Source organism: Eretmochelys imbricata, chromosome 4 (assembly GCF_965152235.1).
Source record: "Eretmochelys imbricata isolate rEreImb1 chromosome 4, rEreImb1.hap1, whole genome shotgun sequence".
NCBI classification, from domain to species: Eukaryota; Metazoa; Chordata; order Testudines; family Cheloniidae; genus Eretmochelys; species Eretmochelys imbricata.
In genome coordinates, this window is record NC_135575.1 from 140,481,389 (window position 1) to 140,503,470 (window position 22,082).

Here is a 22,082-nt window from a genome sequence, read left to right on the forward strand (position 1 = left end):
ATAATTAGCACTTCCTTAGGTCCTTCCAAGCAAGGATTTCACAGTGCTGAAGCTGGGATGGGCATGCTACGTGTTTGCAGATAGCCTGCAATAAGTAATAATGTGATTTGTGGTGCAACCAAGTCTAAACTTGCCTGTTGAAAGGAGAGCTCAATGGATTGATACCAGATCAATACAATTCTTTCAGCTCTCTTCCCACAGCTGTTCATCCCAACCCCCACCATCATATGACCTCAGCAGTAGCCGCTAAACAGCAAACCCCCCCACCACCACATCATCAGTTTGGCAAGTCATCCAGGTTTGCCAGGCACACGAAGGAAAGCCTTTAGCCGGCATAGAAGGGCCACGCTTAGAATATACCATGATCTAGTACATAACTGCCATAGTCCCCAGCCTCTCCAACCCCATTACTCATTGATGGAGACCCAAGTACCCACAATTCTGATGCAGCAAAGAGATGGGAGGGAAGGCGCCATCTGCGCTTTACAGCTTTCCAATGGCAATCAGACAGGCTTCCAGGGCAGCATCAGCTGTGCTGCAATAACATTTACCCTAAATGGGGTTTCATTAAACAGAGGATTTCATGGGTTACTAAACTCAGGCAAATAAAGATCATTAAGCAGTCTGGGAGTGCTCTGAGAGACAAACAAACAGGGAGATTTGCCTTCTGAGGCAAAGAAAAAGCATCTGAGCAGATCTGCCCCAGATCCTGCCAACTAAAGCAAATAGCTGACAGCGTTTCACAGAAACAGAGGCTGTTTTAAGAATCCGACAACCACCCTGGGTGTTTCCACATCAAAGCAGATTCTAATCAGAGAAAAACAAGAGAATCCACAACTAGCCCCAAGTTGCTTGTAACTATTTATTTGTGTTTGTGTCTCAGGTCAAAACTCCAATAGAAAAACCAATAAATACAATCACGAACTGCCACATGCATGGTCTGCCCTATGTCAACACTGCAAGGAGTTCCATACAGCACGGCTTCCAACTGGAAGGACAACAAGAGAGCCCAGAGTGGGACCTGTGCTGTCTAGAAGACATGGGGACCAGGGTTCCACAAGAGGCTGCTGCTATTGACTCAGATTTGGTTTCTCTCAGTGGGCTGTAAACCCATCAAGTAGCCAGGTGGTAAATGGTTTGCAAATTGGGAGAAGCTAGGCATCAATTCCTTTTTTAAAGTGGGATATTTTAGGAGATAGTAGCCACCAGTGTCGTCCCTGTGCCCCACGTCATACAACATTGACAAAGACACGTTCTCAGTGGTTGTGTGGCCTGCCCCTTCCCCTCCCCCGCCCACCAGGAGGGGCATCTACTGTAGAACGGGGATTCTTGATGGTTTCATCTACAGACACAATAAGGCAAGCAGCCTCAGACGCGGCCGTCAGCGCGTTGATGCGCACAATGGCCGGCTCCCACACGTAGGCTTCAAAATTATCGGCGATATCTTCGTTGTTCACGTCCACGCCATACCAGGTACCTCCCTGAGGAAGACAACAGGAGGAAACATCAGTTACGCAGCAAAACAGGAGGGTGCAGACAAGAGGACAGGGAGAAGGAAGATGGCTCCTATGTGCTAACATAGAATATCAGGGTTGGAAGGGACCTCAGGAGGTCATCTAGTCCAACTCCCTGCTCAAAAGCAGGGCCAATCCCCAATTAAATCATCCCAGCCAGGGCTTTGTCAAGCCTGACCTTAAAAACTTCTAAGGAAGGAGATTCCACCACCTCCCTAGGCAACGCATTCCAGTGTTTCACCACCCTCCTAGTGAAAAAGTTTTTCCTAATATCCAACCTAAACCTCCCCCACTGCAACTTGAGACCATTACTCCTTGTCCTGTCCTCTTCTACCACTGAGGATAGTCTAGAACCATCCTCTCTGGAACCACCTCTCAGGTAGTTGAAAGCAGCTATCAAATCCCCCCTCATTCTCCTCTTCTGCAGACTAAACAATCCCAGTTCCCTCAGCCTCTCCTCATAAGTCATGTGTTCCAGACCCCTAACCATTTTTGTTGCCCTTCGCTGGACATACAGCAGGGGACAGCAATTCTCCTCCTCATTAACCTCACTTGCAATCAGAAAGAGTCTTGCTTGAGGAAAGTATTAGCTCTTAGCACTTTCCATCTGCCAACTGCATTACAAACCATTAACTATGCCTCACACTGTTCTCTGGCATTCACACCACTTAATGTACAGAGAAGCTAACAGAGAGAGATCAAAGTGCCCCTCACACCCAAACCAGATCTCAGGAATTGCCAGCTCCTAGCCCTGGGCTCAGACTGCATCTTTCCTAACCAAAAGATGCAATCACTTATCTTGCATACAGCATTTTACAAACTCTCCCTTGCTATCAACCTCATGGCTAACACTACTTAGATGCAGTCAGCTCTGGGGTGGGACACGGCAAAGATCACAAATACTGCCCAACCATTTGCTAAGAAGGGAAGACCAATACTGGAGTCAAGTGAAATTTCCAGGGGCACTTAAGGAGGCAACATATAATTGTCTGAACTGGAATCTGGCCAGGTTTGCATTTCATTGGAAAAGCACGATCAACCTTTATAATCCATCACTTTAAGGTTTAAAAGAGAAGACTCCTCCTGACAAGTGATGCCTTTTCAAAAAGCAAATCAAACCCCAGTAGCAGCTCTAAAAAAGTCACCCCACAGCTGCAATCAAAAGGAAAATAGGTTTCAGAGTAACAGCCGTGTTAATCTGTATTCGCAAAAAGAAAAGGAGTACTTGTGGCACCTTAGAGACTAACCAATTTATTTGAGCATAAGCTTTCGTGAGCTACAGCTCACTTCATCGGATGCATCATATGAAGTGAGCTGTAGCTCACAAAAGCTTATGCTCAAATAAATTGGTTAGTCTCTAAGGTGCCACAAGTACTCCTTTTCTAAAAGGAGAATAGTTTCTCTTTATGAGCAGCAGCAGATTCCTCATCACACGTGAAAACCATTCACAGTACTTAATCAAAGAGGCAGCAACTGAAACAGTTACAGTTGTATCATTGCTCTGTTCTGCATGCTTCAGAAATTCAGTGTTATCGGTTCTCCCGGGAACATGTTCGTTCAACGGGGCGAGCCCACCTGTGCATGTTTGGCTCTCAGTTTGTTCAGAATGTTGGTGGCATCAAACCCGGCATTGTCACAGAGCTGGCGTGGAATGATCTCAAGGGCTTTAGCATAAGCTCCTATGAGCAACTGTTGTTTGCCTGGAATGGTCCTGGAGTAGTCCCGGAGGTATTTCGAAAGTTCCATCTCTATAGCACCACCGCCAGCAACAACGGAGTCGTTCTGAAACAGAGCAAGAGTAAAACGTTCCATGACCTTTCTCCAAACACAACGATTACACTGAAACTAGTTAGAGGAGAAAGCCCAGGACACGAAATTAACCTGTTACAGATCTGGTTGATGGCATCTCTGGATCTGGAGTATCCACATCATGCAAGCCGCCACCACCACCGTCAGGACAGCCTGCCTGCTTTGCAGGTAGTTTCTGCAGAGGGCCAGTGGCTCCTCCAGGCTTGGGAGGAGATGCTCTGGAAGGGGAGCTTACCCTGCCACAGACATATGTGGGTGCCTTTTCTCCAGCTCCACATTCTCTCAGGCCAGACACAGACCTGACTAGTAGTGAATTAAGTTACTTTCACTTCCATCAAGTGGTCAAAAAGATGGCACAAGCCTGATGTGCCATTTTCGCGAAGCAATTGCTTTGCTGCCAAGTGCCGCTACCAGCTATTTCTCCTGCATTTCCTTTGGTAAATCACAGCTTGAGGAGCCTTTGCTAGAAGAAAATGGTCCAAAATCCTAAACTGCTTCCTCTTATGTCCCCCAAAGCACCCGTGCTCTGAGAATCCCTTACCTCAATGTATGCTAACACAGCTGTACACGTGACGTACTATCCAGAGATGCCTACAAGCTATCAAAGATGACAAGCACATGGGGGGGCAGGGGGATAACACATGTAGACATAGATAAATATCACTGTCCCGGTGCCCCTAGCCCTGACTCATATCAGTTAGCTAGCTGCTTGGAGAGTCACCAGAATGCGTTTCAAGGAGAGGGCCGATAGCTTACGTGGAGTGCGAGGCAGAGTGAGAGTGAAAAAAGCCTCGAAAGAAGATGAGAGAGAAGCAGGCATGTGTGTCAGGGTACTCTGCTAAGGCACCATCCAAACCAAATGGAAGAGCCATTCTGCACCCCCGGAGATTCCTGATCACCCATCGGACTGGGGTTAGCACATACACGCCCCATTTGGTCAGGGGGCAGTTCTAGCCTCCAGGGCTGTGCTAGAGGAGAATGCCAGACAGCGTTCAAGGGTGGCTGGCTTCAAGGGGCCTGTGTTACTTTGGACACTGTCCCTTCAACACTGGCCAGCTTTCTGTTCACTGCACTATGGAAGTGGAGACCCACCGTATTGCTTCTCCTGAGAGGCAGGATCCTCCTGCCCCCAAACAAACACGTTCCCGCTTTCCTTGCCCCACACACTTTCCCAAAACATCCCTCCATCCAAGGTGCTGCATGGGATTTACCTCCTTCCTAAGGAAGGTAAGTTTCGAGTCCTAGACAGACCGTGATAGCCTTTTAAACAAGAACCCTGGCCTATGGCAAATGTAAACAGCTGGGCAACATCTCCAGCTCCTCCATACCTTGATTGCTCTCCTGACTATCATGATGGCATCATGTAGGGACCTCTCAGTCTCTTCCATAAACTGCTCTGCACCTCCTCGCAATAGAAGCGTGCACGTCTTTGCCTTTGGACAGCCTGTGAAGAAGTTGTACCTGCCGAGAGCAGAGCATGTCAAGGGTTAGCACTGCCAGGATAACCAGCACCTGGGGCTCATCTACACAAACACGTGGTTTGCACCAAGCTGCGGTGTAAGTCTACCCAGAGCTAGCCTGCCATGCACAGACTGGCTGCAGAACCCGCTGTCACTTTCTGACAGTTCTGTAATGCGTTCTTACACAGCGTGTGTGGAAATGGGAGCGATCAAAACACACCAGGGAACTGTTAACGCCCAGCCAAACGACGTGCAGCAGGCTAGCACATGGCAGACTTACCCCCCAACTTGCTGCGAACTAAGTGTTCATCGAGACAAGTCCTCAGACAGCTTCAAAAGGTGCTTTGTGGGTGACCTGGCAAGAGAGATATTCCTTTCCAAAGCCAAACACATCTGCAGCCCTTCTAACTTATACTGTGACCCTGTTGAGCCTCTAGAGACACAGGGGAGGGCCAGATTAGTCTATGAATGGGATGCAAGTTCTTCTGCAAATACCCAGGTATTTGCCCCTGCCTGAGTCTGTGCTGAAGCAGTTAACTGGGAAGAAACAAACAGCAAGAGGGGTTAGGATGTTGGGATTGGTCCCCAAGAGGATCTCTCCCTTGAGATGGGCCACAGGATGGAAAAGCTGAAAATCCACTGAGGTATGGTATTAAGCTTAATTTGTGCTAGCTGATGTACAATGTGGCTGTGGGGTATTAACACAGATGCCCCACTCAACCTGAGAAGGGGCTGCATTGCAGGTGACGGATGAAGGGATGCTTCCACGATTTAGTTGGGGATTCGTCCCGCTTTGAGCAGGGGGCTGGGCTAGATGACCTCCTGAGGTCCCTTCCAACCCTGATATTCTATGATTCTAGGATATACTGTTTGTATATTGCTGCAGGATCCTTTGTACATACAAAGTCACTATGTACATACAAGACACTATATTAAGTCCACCGGACCTCAAGAGGTGTGACGAGGTGCGATACGCTTGGCCAGACATCAAGCCAAAACATGGAAAGATACTCAGACACGCTGAGATTTCACCAGGTTAGCATTTTACCGGTCAGAAATGTTACTTTTTCAGCAGTAATATTCCAACACAAATTAAAATGCTACAGTTCAAGCTACAGTATATTTACCTCTCCCCTCCAATCTGGGCCTCCTCGAAGAGTGCACACTGTCCCAGAACATCATCTGTGAGGGCATTAACACTAGTCTGAATAGACCCACCACAGGCCTGCAACGTACAGAAGAGACAAGGTGGCTTTAGTGTAACAGCAGAGGGACAAGCCCGGATAGCAGGTTACTGTTGTGCAATGGCATCATAGTCACAGAGCCTTGTAACTGGTTGGAATGACTGTGACCTCTAACTCCCAGACACGGAGCAGCCTTGGCTGTAGCCACCCCCAGGAGAAGGCTTAAGAAGCGACCAGCAAGAGAAACCAGAAATGCCAGGGGCAGCACATGAAGGGTTCGGAAAACCTGACTGTTACACCAGTGTAACCGTATCAGTTAACCCCCCTCCTCACAAACGACAGACTTCTACTGATACAGACACTGGGTGCAGAGCAGGCCGAAGCAGTAGACAGAACACATTATGCTTACAGAGATCCTTCTGGCAGAGGAGCTCATGTTTTGCAGACACCAGTCAAGTGACATAGGTTAAATATCCCACCTATTTCCAGATGGATAAACTGAGGTACAAGTAAAAAAAAAAGTGTAAGAAGGGCACTGAACTCCCAATCTCCCACTGGGACGTGGACACCGAACTCTCTCCGGCTCCTCTGAAAATCCCAGCCTGAGTGACTTGCTCAAAGCCATCAAATTACTGTAGTAAAGTCAGCAAAAAGAACGCAGGAGTCCTACTCCAACCACTACAGCACAATCCCCCGTACAGCAGAGCTTTCAATATGCTCCTCCATGCGTTAGCAAAGCATCAAATGGTTTAAAAGATCTTTTAAAATCTTCACTCGTAACGTCCCTTTCCTCATGCCATCTGCGTTGTTACATTTGCCCTACTTGCCACCCCCCTAACGCCAGCCCCGCACCTGCAACCTCCCAAAACGTGTCCCGTGACCCCTCTGGGGGCTGCAACCCCAGGCTGAGAAACACTGATCTAAATGAGTTGAGTACCCTCTGGGGGTACTCGCATACGCCGGGCTGAGAACCACCGGCTTACAGTTCAGTACAGGGCAGGGAGGGAGTGAAAAAAGCCTTGAAGGATTAATAGCAAATCTAAACCCCGTATTACAAAGAGATGGAAGTTACCATCATAGTCCTTTTGAGATCTTCTTCTGGAACTCGACCAGCACAAAACAGATCTCTGTCTGCGAAGTACTGAGTAGCTACATCACCAATCGGAAGCTTGGACAAGACGACTTTGGCTCCCGACTTGTGGATTTTGTCTAACTTGTCATACAAGATGCTCCACTCTGCATCCACAATGGCCTGGTAATCCTAGCGGAAAAGAATCAGAGATGAGCTTGCAATGCAGTTTCATTACAAAGAATTGCAAATGTCATCATAGGTTACCTGCACAGGGAGATCCCTTGTGAGACAAAAGGCAGCGATAATGCTGCTTTATGCAGCCTTGGAAAGATGTTCACTTTACACACTCACAGGCTATTTTAGGTCACTCATTTTATAAGGAGACACAGAGAAAGTTACAAAGCTCAAAGCAGCATGACTAACAGATAAAGGGATTGGAGGAACTAACAGGAAGACAGTGACAGCTCAGTGTATCCTGATAACAGGTGATTAATGGGGAGGAGAAAGGAAGGGTTGTACAAATATCTGAGTGTTATTTATAGGAAGGAGAGGAGACTGTCTAATGTAGTTAGCGCAAGGAACTAATATAGCATACACTGCAACAGAGAAGAATGCAGATAGCGACGGATATTGATCTTGTGTTTTTCCATAGTGCTCAGATTTTACAAACCAGACACAAAAGAGTCATTCCAGCCATCAATAAAATGCAGCCACTGCTGGGTGGCAAGGATTTAAACCAGGAACAGCAACACTATAGAACCATTCAGGACAGACCGTAAAGGAAGCCATGTTTGCTGGGACGGCCTGGAGAATTTATGAGGAACAAAGTAACTACCCAGACTGTAACATGGCCAAGAAACCAAGATTACCCCTCTATTCCCACATAAACAGCAAGGGGATCTCGGGTGACCACAACTGCTGTGGGAACCAAAAATTAGCAACTCAACCCTCAGTTAAATTCTCAGCCCTAACACTGTCTCCCCGTAGTTTTGCCTTGAGCTTCCTCCCACGTGATGTTCCTCCAACAGCTTCTGTGTTTATCAGAAGCTGCACATGCCCAGTGGCTAAAAGCTTCACCTTGTTTTAATGCACTATGTGACACTCGAGTGATTTCCACACGTGTATGAAAATCAGCACTTCGGACACTGCTCAGTTCCAGTTTATCCAAAGGGCCGGTCACTGGAATAAACGCAGCATGAGCCAGAGGCCAGATGCAGAGTTTGCCAAACTGTGGGTCACGACCCTGCCCCATGTACAGGGGGCGTCACAAGATGTGCATGCTGCACAACCTGGGGCAGCTGCGTGCCCTGGCTCCCACTGCCTCGCTGTACTGCGTGCGCTGGGCAGGGACAGCGCTGGATCAGCAGCACAGTCGCTCTGCAGCACACACAGGACAGTACAGCGAGGTGGCATCGACTAGCAGAACGGGGCTCACAGCTGCTGCTGCGCCAATCCCATGCACAGTGGGAGGGAGTCGAGCCAAGCCCAAGGGAGTTAGGTTGTTTTCTGACCTGACCTTGCACAGGCTGTTGTCAGGTCCCATTGGGTTTGGGTCACAGGGCTCTATCTCAGACCTCTGGGTGGTCACATTAACAGAGATGAGTCCAAGGGCGCGTCGGGGGTGGCATAAACAAGTTTGGGAATTACTAGGCTACAGAAAAACATAGTGGTACTGTCCTTTCCATATTGGCCAGGGATAACTCAGCCACGGGATGGTAGACTTCCCTTCGGACCTGGAATACTGGGTTTCAGTTGGAACTGCCTGCCCAGGTCCTTAAATAAGGCCAATGATGCATATCAATCTGAGCTGGTAAGACAAGGGTACATAATGCAGCGATAGTTACGTGTGGAAGGGCAACAACCCAACCCCATCCAGGAGGGAACAGCAACTCTCCTGCACCAGAAGGTTTAGAAGAGGCTCGGAAATAGTCAGAGAAGCCTCATTCTGCATTGGAAGTGCACATTAGTTTTGGTCCTGATCTTTCCTTTCAGCTCTTACCTTCACGTTGTTGACTCTCACTTCAGCATTGTCTTTCTCTGCTTTGAGCTCTAGCTCAACGTTCAGCAGAGCGATCTTGGGGGACTCGTACTTTTTCGGCTGCATCTCAAACCCGGCATAAGAGAACGTTTTCTTAAAGGCAACTCCAGCCACCAGCTGGGACTCCTGAAAGAAGGGGGTTGGATGTTGGGGTTAGCCAGGCAGGGTTAACGAGATCCTGCAGGAAGACTCCCTGCTTCAGAATCAATGTATAAGGCAAAGTGCCATTTACCCTACGACAGCTGTTTCTTTTGATTAACCCACCCTCACAGAACACAAGTGGCAAACATTTATCTCCTCTGCCCAGGAAACCAACCTCTCCCATCAGATCCTTCCCGCCCACAAGCTACCATCGCAAAAGGCACTATACAAAAACTCAGGCTCAACTCTCCAGTCTCTCACTGATGCCTTTCCCATTTGTACCCTTTGAAGATGCCTACCCCCACTCAACCACCTCCCTAAACTTGATCTTTTCCTGCCTTATTCTAGATTACAGCAATCTCGGGATGGGAGCTGCTAAGCACATGAGACTGGCTTGCCCAAAGCTGCCCCCGATAACACTCCATGTTGGAAAAAAGTCAGTGTCACATTCTCTCACCATCCTACATCTTTCTAACAACCCACTAGTTTCCATGTGGATTTCTCCCCAGCAGGCTTTCCTGCACGGTCAACTACCCCAGGAAAGTATAGTCTCAAGGTCATTAGAATGGGGCTTCTGCACCAGGCCTTCAGAAAATGCCAGTTTCTTTTCACAGCACTCCCTGGTCTCCTGCCCTCTGGGAGGAGACAGGGCACAGCTCCAGCCCTTAAGTTACAACAACCTCCTGCCTCACCCCAAACTCAGCAACCATGCTGGCAGCTCCAATCCTGAGCATCAAGAACCCAGATGCAGCACATCCATTGTGACTAGGAGGAGCTGCCAAAGCCACAAAACCCTTCCCTAGGGTACATGAGCATGGCCCTCAAGGTGACCCAAAACCTTCACGCAGCCTGGAGCAGAGTTACCTCAAGAGTTCAACCAACACCCTGGAAAGCAGGATGCTGCAATATCCTCAGGCTCACAGACCTGCCCTGCCAAACTCCTCAAAGTGGCAACTGGGGGGAAAAAACTATCCTCAAACCTGTACAAAATCAAATTCAAGGGCAAACAGCATCTGACAAAACTAGCTTCCATTCTCTGTAGCTCCTGCCAGGAACAGCTGAAATGATTTTCCTTAGAAAGTAAGGAAATAGGATGGTCTCTCCCATCTCAAGTCAGCTGGAGGGAGTTTTCTGTGACTCTCTGAAATGCTTGCAGACCCTCAGTTATGACTGGGTGCATGCAGAACCAATTCTGATTGACTACATTACCTGTCTGGGTGAGATAATGCAGTAGTGATCACCTCTTTTCTCCATGGAAATGCTTGTATGAAGTATTTACAGGCAGAAACCACCACAGAATTACAATTCACTCACTAGAGACTAGGACAGGCTCCAGTTTTCAGTGGAGATATGCCAACTAACCCACCATCTACATGGGATTAAGATATAAGAGACTGAGACAGCACCAACCACCTTTTACCCCAGGAACGGTTTTCTATCGTGGTATGTACGTTTAACGCTATGTACCACAGGTGGTCAGACACTATGGTGATGGGCACCACATAAGAACCTAGGCAAACAAATGGAAATGGACAACCCTTCGCAGCTCATACAGTCTATTCCCCCTGGCCAATTCAGGATAAGTCTCCTTGTGGTATGTAAACAAGGATGTTAGTTATTTCTAGAACCAAAGAAATGTAAGAACTACCACCTGAATAAGGGCTGAAGACCTGACTTCTCTACTGCCTTGTGGAGTCCTTCATCCCCGCATGAAGCAGGTGTAGTGAAAGCTAGAAACACAGAAGTCACCACTACAATCAGTAATAGCATTGCAGACCCGCTTTGTACAAAGGGCAGTGCTGTGGAGGATCTGGCTGGTCCGTTGTGCACAGAAACACAACCCTACCCACTCCTGCCTGTTTGCAAACTAAAGTGGGGAATTACAGACAGAAGGCAAAACAAGGAACCACTGACCAGCGTGGGGGATGTTTTGGGCATGAAAACCCTGGCACCGAGTAGGAGCAAATGATTAGGGCTCTATGGGTATGTGCACAGGCCAACCGTGGGGTTTTCTTTGCTGTGTAGACATACCCTAAGAACTCCTCTGAGCTAACAGGAGACTCAGAAAGAACTCACTTCCAGGGCACCTCCCTGCACCTTCTTTATTCCAATCATTTTGAGCTGCAACAACTCATCAAGCATCATGACGGCATCTACCACCATCCGGGAGAAGAAGTCCTTCTGCTGTGAGATCAGCTTGGAGTTGAGGGCTGTGGCTGCACACTTCTCCAGCAGCCTTCTTTGCTCGCTGCAAGAGAAAAGAAAAGTCACATTTTGCACATGTCTTAGTGCCCTTTGCCAGATCGCAAAGCATTTTATATGCATTTCTTAAGCCTCACTCCCACCTCCAGCCCAAATGAGGAAGTATTAGCCCCCTTTTGCAGAGAGGGAAACCGAGGCACACAGTGTTTGAGGTCCAAGTTTTCAGAAAGGGCCTCTCTAATTTACAGAGCTCCGCCTCAGACACCATGGGTCCAGATGTCAGAAGTGCTCAGAACCCACAACTCCAACCAAAGTCCACGGAAGCCACAAGCGTTCAGCTGTTCTGAAACACAGACCCCAAGGATCTCAAATGGGGCACCCAAACTTGAGGCCATTTTGAAACCTTTGGCTTACACTACTTGTTAGAAGTTGTAAGAGGGCAGGAACCAGAACTCAGGAGGGACCTGAGCTCACTCCTATGTTTACTAACGGTTACCAGAACTACTGTATTTTGCATCCACTGATGGATGTGCAAGGGCTTCCCCCACAGTCAGTAGGAATAATAAAAACCATTCAGTGTGCAACATTCCCTCCTCATTAGAGCAGCTCAGTTCATTAGGGCCAAAAGCTGCCCACAGGGGTACATAAGGCGAGGCACATAGTAAGTGGCCTGATTTTCAGAGACATGCTGAGCATCTAAGATGCTTGCTGATTTCAGTGGGAGCTGCAGGTGGTTCAGTTCCCAGTGTGAAAAATCAGGCCATTTATTTAGGCGCCTAGCATTATGCACCCAAGCTGGCAAACAATGGCCTAGATACTCTTCTGGAGTAACAGCCTTGGAGAGATAGCACTGCATCTTCTTAGTCAGACCTACAGATTCCAAATTCAGAGAAAAATCTAGCTGTGGCTGCAGCTGCTCATCCCAGATCTGAATCTGGCCTGGAATCTTCAACCTAGGACCACATAAAGTGCAGCAAAAAACAACTTTAAAATGCCTCTGAACCAACAAGGCACTTCCTGGGGCAGATCTACCATCTAGTCACAATATAGGCTTCTCAAACTCAAATAGGAACTTACTCTTTATCGTCCTTCTTCACTGTCACCGAAATCTCTTTGATCTTAGTTACAGCCTGTCAAAACAAAAGCCAGTAGCTGGAATTAGTGGCTCACATTTAAGAATGTGATCAGCCCTCCAGCATATTCTTGTATTTGTATTTCAACCTTCATTGCTACTTTTGATGTAGTTGAAATTTTAAGTACACAAGAACGGCCACAGTGGGAAAGATCAACGGTCATCTAGCCCAGTATCCCATCCCTGTCAGTGGCCAGAGCCAGAAGCTTCAGAGGGAATGAACACAACAGGGTAATTCTGAGTGATCCATGCTGTCATCCAGTCCCAGCCTGTGGCAGTTGGAGATTTAAAAGACACCCAGAGCATGGGGTTGTGTCCCTGACCATCTTGGCTAATAGCCATTGATGGACCTATCCAAGTATTTCACCTATTCTACTGCTTCCAGTCCAGTAATCAAGAACCATCTCCTTAAACATCGCTGCTCGGCAAGAAACCCAGGATCTATAATAAACTAGGAGGAGTGGTAGATACGCTGGAGGGTAGGGATAGAATACAGAGGGACCTAGATAAATTAGAGGATTGGGCCAAAATAAATCTGATGAGGTTCAACAAGGACAAGTGCAGTGTCCTGCTCTTAGGACAGAAGAATCCCATGCACCGCTACAGACTAGGGAGCAGTTCTGCAGAAAAGGACCTAGGGGTGACAGTGGACGAGAAGCTGGATATAAGTCAGCAGTGTGCCCTTGTTGCCAAGAAGGCCAATGGCATTTTGGGATGTATAAGTAGGGGCACTGCCAGCACATCAAGGGATGTGATTGTTCCCCTCTATTCGACATTGGTGAGGCCTCATCTGGAGCACTGTGTCCAGTTTTGGGCCCCACACTATAAGAAGGAGGCGGAAAAATTGGAAAATGTCCAGCGGAGGGCAACAAAAATGTTTAGGGGACTGGAACACATGACTTATGAGGAGAGGTTGAGGGAACTGGGATTGTTTAGTCTGCGGAAGAGAAGAATGAGGGGGGGATTTGACAGCTGCTTTCAACTACCTGAAAGGGGGTTCCACAGAGGATGGATCTAGACTGTTCTCAGTGGTAGCAGGTGACAGAACAAGGAGTAATGGTCTCACGTTGCAGTGGGGGAGGTTTAGGTTGGATATTAGGAAAAACTTTTTCACTAGGAGGGTGTGAAGCACTGGAATGGGTTACCTAGGGAGGTAGTGGAATCTCCTTCCTTTGAAGTTTTTACAGTCAGGCTTCACAAAGCCCTGGCTGGGATGATTTAGTTGGGGATTGGTCCTGCTTTGAGCAGGGGGCTGGGCTAGATGACCTCCTGAGGTCCCTTCCAACCCTGATATTCTATGATTCTACAAATATCACTGGAACTGCTCTACTGCTGTCAGCACAAGCAATGATAGGAAACCAGATCTAGAAGCAGATGAGATATGCTGAAGCCATGTGTGTAACTCAAGCACACTTTTAAGTGCAAGCAAAATTCCTATGGACGCAGAGGATGGGGTAGTAAACTATTTTCACTTCCTTTTTAAAATGACTACGTTCCCTGATGCTCCCTCCAAAACACTGTTCTAACAATGTTGGGACAGGACCCTGAAGTGAGCCTTTGGGCATTTTAAGCCAGACCTCCCACATTCGGTCAGGCTAAGAAAGAAGCCATTATAAAGTTCCTAGTAGTAACAACTGAGATGAGATTTAAAGTCATAAAGGATTAATGGCTGCTGTTGTGTTTTAAAGAAGCCAGCTGATATTTTGCAGTGGGTTGGAAGGGATTGTTACTGCTCATGATACTCTCCCCTGCCCCCAATCCATTTTAGAGATGGTTTTTGCCCTCTTCTGGTAGAGAATCACTGTCCAAGATGTTCTAGACAACTATGCAATTTTGTGGTAACAGACGGACTCCCCACAAGCCTATGCATTTCCCTACCAGCTCCGTTGCAGTGCGGAAGGCTCGGATGATGATCTGAGGATGCACACCTTCCTCCACGTAGGGCTTCACTTGTTTCAGGAATTCTGCAGCCAGCATAGTCACAGAGGTCGTGCCATCGCCAACCTGCAGCACCACAAGGAAGTTTGTTCATATCACCATCACATCCTAAAGGTTCTACATTAGCACAAGTTCATCAAACCCATAAAGTACAGTTTCAGAAAGACATCCCACCCTTAAGCATGAGGTGTACATACTTTGAATGCAAACATGGACATTTGACTTAGACACTTATGCTGCCAGTGCCTTCCAGAGACCTGAGCAACACACACGGCCCCACTTGGTATCCCAGCATTTCATAGTACAGTAACTCCCCACTTAACGTCCTCTCGCTTAACGTTGTTTTGAACTTATGTCCCTGCTCAATTACAGAACATGCTCCATTTAAAGTTGTGCAATGCTTCGCCATAACGTCGTTTGGCTGCCTGCTTTGCCCACAGTTGGCAGCCCCCCTATGTTCCCCCCACAGTGCCTCCCGCCCGCCAACAGACCCTGCGGATCAGCGCCTTCCTGCCCGCGGCAATCAGCTGGCTTGTAGCATTCAGGAGGGCGGGGGGAGGAGCAAGGACTCGGCGTGCAGGCTCCCCCTCCCTCCTCAACGCCGCAAACCAGCTGATTGCCGCGGGCAGGAGGCAGGGGAGGCTGCGCACCATGTCCTCGCTCCTCCCCCCTCCCTTCTTAACGCCACAAGGCAGCTGATTGCCACGGGCAGGAGGCAGGCGCGAGGACACAGGGTGTGGAGTAAAGGGGGAGGACGGGGGGGAAGAAGAGGCGGGTTAAGGATTGGGGCTTGGGTGGAGGGGTGGAGTGAGCGAGCCGAGGGTTGAGCCCCCCGCCCCTGGTGCCTGCAGAATAGGGGAAGCTGCCTCCGTGCAATGTACTTCTCCTAGCCTACAGCACCTTCAGACTCCTTGCCTGCTTCATTGTCTCCAGTGCCAGTGGGCTGTGCCTGTGTGGGGTAAGGGGGGGCACCTCCCAACTATAGTGCTGCACTGTACTGTATGGCAAAAAAAAAATTTCCCTGGAACCTAACCCCCCCATTTACATTCATTCTTATGGGGAAAATTGGATTTGCTTAACATCATTTCACTTAAAATCGGATTTTTCAGGAACATAACTACAACGTTAAGTGAGGAGTTACTGTATGCTTCCTCTGTCCTCATGTGTTTATGCTTCAGAAGCACAGTTGTTCACATTCATACCTCTGCATCCTGAGATTTGGCAATGTCCACTAACGTCTTAGCAGCAGGGTGGACGACATCAAGAAGTTTCAGGATTGTGGCGCCATCATTTGAGATAGTTGCTTTGCCTATGGTTTTAGAAAAAGAGTTAAGTCCAAAGTTCCTGACTGAAGACACTTGCCTACCTGCTCCAAAGATAGATGTAAACGCCAGCATTTGATGGAGTTATTTAGAACTCAAGACCAGTTAGATTAATATTTTGATTAGTTTAACACACCAGGAAACCTCACTACACCTCTCTCTATTTGCCTTTTCAGGAAAAATTGGGCTCCTGGCTTTTGCTAAGGTAGAAAGGTTTCCATAAATTCTCTAAATGCGTGATTCCTGCACCGTGAGCTTTGCCATTGATTTCAATGAGCAGAGAATCAAGCCCTAAATCCTCATTAAAGACAACTTTTCTTCAGACAAATGACTGTCCCTCAAAAGCATACGGAACATGATCACTGCTGTATTTCCACACATTCCCACAAGTTGAAAGTGACTGACTACTGACTACAAATCAGCTGAAAAGGACAGGAAATAGTCCAAGCTGAGAAAAAAGTAAAACAGTAAACAGTATAAATGGTGAAAAGCAAAATGGGTTTGAAAGATGGCCAGTCTTAATGTAGCTAAGCATTTTTTAAAAAACATGAATTTTGATGTAAGAATGCCTCTAACAACCCTGCTTGATAACATCACCTCACTTTCCTTCCCATTCTGGTTTTACAAATGGAGCATGCTAGGTGCCACAGAGGGTTAACAATAACTTTTCATATAAGGAAACTGTTAAATGTTGAAGGCTGGAATGTCATTGCCTCAGTAACGCTCTTCAGGCTGCCCAGTGCCTCTGTTCTTGGAGCTCCAATGTTATCACTGCTAACAGCAGATACTGCAGTCTGCTCATTCAACAGACCTTGATGTTACTCAAAGAAAGACCACAGACTTGGTTCTATGGAGAAGGTGCTCGGCCAAGTTTATTATCAACGAAGCACAGTAGCTCCCTGGATCTATGTCTCAGGTACACAAACACATGAATGCTCGTTACAATGGACTCAGCCAGTCAGCAGTGGGACTTTCTGCCGCCCTCTCGGTTGGGCAAAGTGTTAAGGCGAGGTACCCCAACATTTATAGACCAAGACAAACAACTGGGATAAACAAGTTGTGTACCACTGTACATATTTTATAACATCTATTTTTTACCTGGTATTTTGGACAAAACATTATTATTTTATCAAGCCATCTTATCTTGTACTAGATTGGGATATAGCTGTACTAGCTGGAATATATTTCCGTAAATATCCAGTGCCTAGTACAGTAGCAGCAACTTTGCCAAGTTAATGTACTAGACAGTGAACTTATAAGCACCTGATTTGATACATGGCCTGACTCTGGTTCACTGCCTCTGGTTCAGGGCTCAGATTTGGCATCAGGCTCTCTCTCTACCACAGACACCTGGGCTTAGTTGTTAAACAAGAGAAAATAAGTTCAGCAATGTCAGTTCACTCCCTGCTCAGGCACAGCACTTCCACAAAGAGCCAAACAACTCAGCGCTGCAGGCCATCTCTGGCTTAAGACAGGTTCATAACTAGAGAGGCAAGTATCTCCAACAGCCAGTGATGGGGCACTAGATGGGGAGGGCTCTGAGTTACTAAAGAGAATTCTTTCCCAGGTGTCTGGCTGGTGGGTCTTGCCCACATACTAAGGGTCTAACTGCTCGCCATATTTGGGGCTGGGAAGGCATTTCCCCCTGGGGTTAGACTGGCAGACAGCCTGGAGGTTTTATGCCTTCCTCTGCAGCATGGGGCAAGGGTCATTTGCAGGTTTAAACTAGTGTAAATGGTGGATTCTCTGTGGTTTGAAGTCTTTAAATCATGATTTAAGGACTTGAGTAACTCAGCCAGAGGTTATGGGTCTATTACAGGAGTGGCTGGGTGAGATTCAGTGGCCTGCGATGTGCAGGATGATCATGACGGTCCCTTCTGACTTTAAAGTCTATGAGGCAAAGAAGTTTGTAGACCAGGTTTGAGGTACACTGGCAGAACTGGAGAGACAAAAACTTTCACAACACTTGGGCCACACTATGACAGGATCTAACCAGTACTATGGCACCTCCCTGTCATGACCACCTAGGTTTGGGGTATTTTTTAGAAAGAAAGAAAAAAAAGCTACCTTAACTCAGTCTCCTGGATAAACAATACATCCCTTTAAAGCTATTGGTATTTCTGTCACTAAAATATCTTGAACTAGCTGAGGCTGGAGTAAAGGTTTTAAGTTTGAATGTGATCACAAGAAATCAGACGTGTGCACTAGAAGGAGGGTCTCCGTTAGAACTGAAAGCTATTGTGTAATTGAGAGTCGGAATGAGAATGGGGGTGAGGTAAGCGTGCTGAGGTCTATGAATGCTGGGTTAACCGGTGGTTGATGACTTGGGGGCAGGGGGGGGGGGACACAACAGGGGAACAGGACTATCAACCTTAGCTCTAAATTAGCTAATCTTTAGTTTGGGCTTCCCCCCCCAACTTGAACACAGAAGTACCATATAATATGTATCGTGCAGGGATGTTATTTGTTAGTCAGTCAAAAGCCACTGCCTTACATGTGGTAACCTGAAGTGTTAAGAGTCATGATACTTTAGACTTACCTCTGTCATCAACAATAAGTTTGTCCATGCCCCGGGGGCCAAGGGTGGTGCGAACAGCTTCTGCGATTACCTGGCAAGCACTGATGTTACTTAGAAGCTGAGGAATCCCTTGGGAGGTATCTGTGCCTTCCTTCAACAAGATAACTGGTGTGGGCTGAAAAGACAACATACGTTAGCCAATGCCTTGCTCAGATTTTAATAGGCCAACTAGTCCCCCTAAAAATAACTGTGCATATCAAAATTTTCTAGTTCAGCTAATTAATATTATTGAATAAGTTCCCTCATGGGAACAATTTAGGAAATCAGTTCACTGTATTACAGTGTCACTGCTTGCAATTCCATATCTAAGGCTGAAACCAAAGTCTACCCCCCGCCTTAGGCTCTATAAATCTGAAGATTGGATGTCTTAGAACTAAGGATTTCCATATTTTTCAGCTGTTTGGGGGTTTTCTTCTGAATTTAATCTTGACCTTGAATTACTTGAGTTTCTAATGAATGTAGTTCACTACTCTTGTAAGCGGTTTTTGGTTTTTTAACCTTTACATTACTAAGCTGGATTCAACCTTAATTTAGATTTGTCTGAAAAATACAACTAACATGAAGGATAACCAAGACCGGAGGTCAAGATCCATTTTCTTCTAGAATACAATCACAATTCAACAAACGCAAGCAAATGAGCAGATCCTGTTAACATTAAATCTGGTTACCTGTTGGCTGCTACTCTGAAACCTGTCATGGATATGTTCTGTAACCCCCCTCAGAGGCTGAATTCCTGGCCCTTCCCCCTTCAACAGCATGAAGCACAATGAAATGAATACCCTCCAGCTTCAACTCTGCACTAGATACGCAGTACCCATACTACTGCAACAGCTGGCAACAGTACCGAAATGCTAGGCAGGCAGCGTGGATGGGGCAAAGGCATTTCTACCACTTTGTCAAGTAAACTTGTTGAGAGATTTTTCATGATGCCACGGTATGAACACCCGAGCCCCGTCCACTCTTGCATTGGTGCTGCCACCAGCACAGCTGTATCCGTTGCTGGTGGTAACCGATATGCAGATAATGAGGCCTGATCGACACAAGAAAATTAGGGCACAACATCATCACTCAGGGATGTGAAAAATCTACACCAGAGGGGCTTAATTAAGCTAACTAAGTCCCTGTGTGGAGAGCTCTAGGTCAACAGAATTCTTCCATGGACCTAGCTACCAGCTCTGGATTACCTATGCCAACGGGAGAATCCCTAACGTTGGCATAGGTAACATCAACACTGAAGCGCTGCAGCTGTGTCGCAGACAAGCCCTGAATTCTGTAGTGTAGACAAGGCCTGAGAGGGAACATTTTGGGTCCCTCACACTTGGCTGACAGGGAAAACGGCTGGACAGTGTCAAAACTACAGATAAGATAACTGAAAGCAACAACAAAATTAGACAAGTTCATGGAGGATAGGTCCATAAATAGCTATTAGTCAAGATGGTCAGGGATGCAACCCCATGCTCTAGGTTCCTAACCCTGCAACCCCCAGAAAACTGGGAATGGACAGAAGCTGGATGACTCAAAATTGCCCTGTTCTGTTGATTCTCTCTAAAGCATCTGGCACTGGCAACTGCCAGGGAAAAGACACTGAGCTAGATGGACCATTGATCTGAACCAGTGTGGCCATTCTTATGCTCTTAAGAGAATGACTGGGGGACTCTAAAAGGCCATAGTAACATCCAGCCAATGGATCTTCACTGTGCTCTAGGATGGTCCCATACCACACACCCTGCTAGCCAGCAACCAGTTTTCATCTCTCACTACCTTTGAAAAATCAGAACAAGATGGTATCGCTTAAAGAGGACGCTAGTCCAACACCTAACCAAACATGATTATCTTTACACCATGATGGTAATGTGAGAGATTGAGCCATTAGCAATAAATCATTTTACGGTAAGACCACTATGATTCAAAACAATTACAAAGTTGCGTTTCGAGATCTGTGGGACAAGGGGGACAGAGGTGGGGCATGAAAATTAAATATATGCCCTCAATTCAAGTTTGAAGAATATGTTGTGAAATAGAAACAAGGATCTTCTACCTCTGTCAGAATAACCCTAAACGGAAGTTTACAAAGGAAATCCAATTATTCTGCCTTTGAAAAAAATCAAGTTATATGCAGTGTAATAATACCGCGTGCAGATGTGGTCGCCCCATCTCAAAAAATCTATACTGGAATTGGAAAAGGTTCAGAAAAGGGCAACAGAAATTATTAGGGGTATGGAACAGCTTCCCTCTTAGGAGAGATTAATAAGACTGGGACTTTTCAGCTTGGAAAAGAGACGAATAAGGGGGGGGATATGATAGAGGTCTATAAAATCATGACTGGTGTGGAGAAAGTAAATAAGGAAGTGTTATTTACTCCTTCTCAGAACACAAGAACTAGGAATTACCAAATTAAATTAATAGGCAGCAGGTTTAAAACAAACAAAAGGAAGTATTTCTTCACACAATGCACAGTCAACCTGTGGAACTCCTTGCCAGAAGATGTTGTGAAGGCCAAGACTATAACAGCATTCAAAAAAGAACTAGATAAATTCATCGAGGATAGGTCCATCAATGGCTATTAGCCAGGATGGGCACGGATAGTGTCCCCAGCCTCTGTTTGCCAGAAGCTGGGAATGGGCAACAGGGGAAGGACCACTTGATGATTACCTGTTCTCTTCATTCCCTCCGGGGTACCTGGCATTGGCCGCTGTCGGAAGATAGGAGACTGGGCTAGATGGACCTTTGGTCTGACCCAGTACGGCCCTTCTTATGTTCTATATTTTGTAACAGTCTCTGTCTGGACATTCCTAAGGCTGCCTTTAGCATAGGCGGGGGAAGTGCCCTCCACAGAAATGACAGGTCTGAGCTTTGCAGAACAGCCCCTTGGTCTGCACAACTTGGGGACAGCAGGTGCCAGAATCAAAATGAGCCACGCCCATCTCCAACAGAACTGTGGGGACCATAATGACTACAGCTCCCAACATGCAACGCTCACCTTGCCCACAGCAGCCAATGTGGGCAATCATGGGCCCCGCGGCTGTAACAGGGAGAGGAAGCCCGAGGACTACAGATGCCAGCATGCAATGGTTTGAGAAGCCACAGGACAGGGTAACAATTGTAATACCCGGAGGCTTCCTGCACTTTCCCTGCCGTTTCGACCTACACACTACAATCCCCAGCATGCAATGCACCAGTTGCTCCCCCAGCTCGGGGGCAAGGTCGTGCGCGTTGCCTGATGGGACTGGTAGTCTCGGCGAGACCACTATTCGCCCACCGTAACCAGGCTGTCCCGAAACCCCAAGGCCCCCCGCTCAATGGGCTGCTCCAGGACTAGGCCGCAGCGCCCCTCGCCCTCACCGCCGCCGGGCTGTGCTGAGAGACGGGGCAGCGGCTCCGGATCCCCGCCGCTCCGGCAAAAGCCCGCCATCCCCCACAAATAACGGCGGCTCCCGGCCGGCCAGAGCCCGCCAGCGGCGGGGGGAGCCGCTGTCGGGCCGGGAGGGCCCATCCCCGGGACGGATGGCGGCGGATGGAGCGGGCCGCGCCGATCCCACTCACCATCATTTTGACGGAACGTCTCGTTCGGCCCCTCCGACAGCGGTGGTTGCTGATCCCACAATGCACTGCGTTCGCACAGAAACTTCCCGAGGCTTGGGGAGGAGTTCTAACCGGAAACGGGCGGCTCCTCCCTGCTACAACTCTGTGGT

At 47.5% G+C, this 22,082-nt stretch overlaps 1 protein-coding gene across 1 annotated transcript; it reads right to left on the reverse strand.

The window, feature by feature from the left end:
- Nucleotides 1–848: 848 nt before the first annotated feature.
- CCT7 (chaperonin containing TCP1 subunit 7) lies at nt 849–22,048 on the reverse strand. The gene is made up of 12 exons (XM_077816045.1): nt 21,934–22,048; nt 18,352–18,505; nt 15,693–15,799; nt 14,431–14,556; nt 12,498–12,550; nt 11,295–11,466; nt 9,039–9,203; nt 7,040–7,228; nt 5,911–6,008; nt 4,652–4,784; nt 3,090–3,296; nt 849–1,481 (listed from the first exon to the last, which is right to left on the reverse strand). Exons 1-12 carry the CDS (start codon nt 21,937–21,939, stop codon nt 1,257–1,259), a joined length of 1,635 nt encoding a protein of 544 aa, XP_077672171.1. The 5' UTR covers nt 21,940–22,048; the 3' UTR covers nt 849–1,256.
- Between the last annotated feature and the right edge of the window lie 34 nt (nt 22,049–22,082).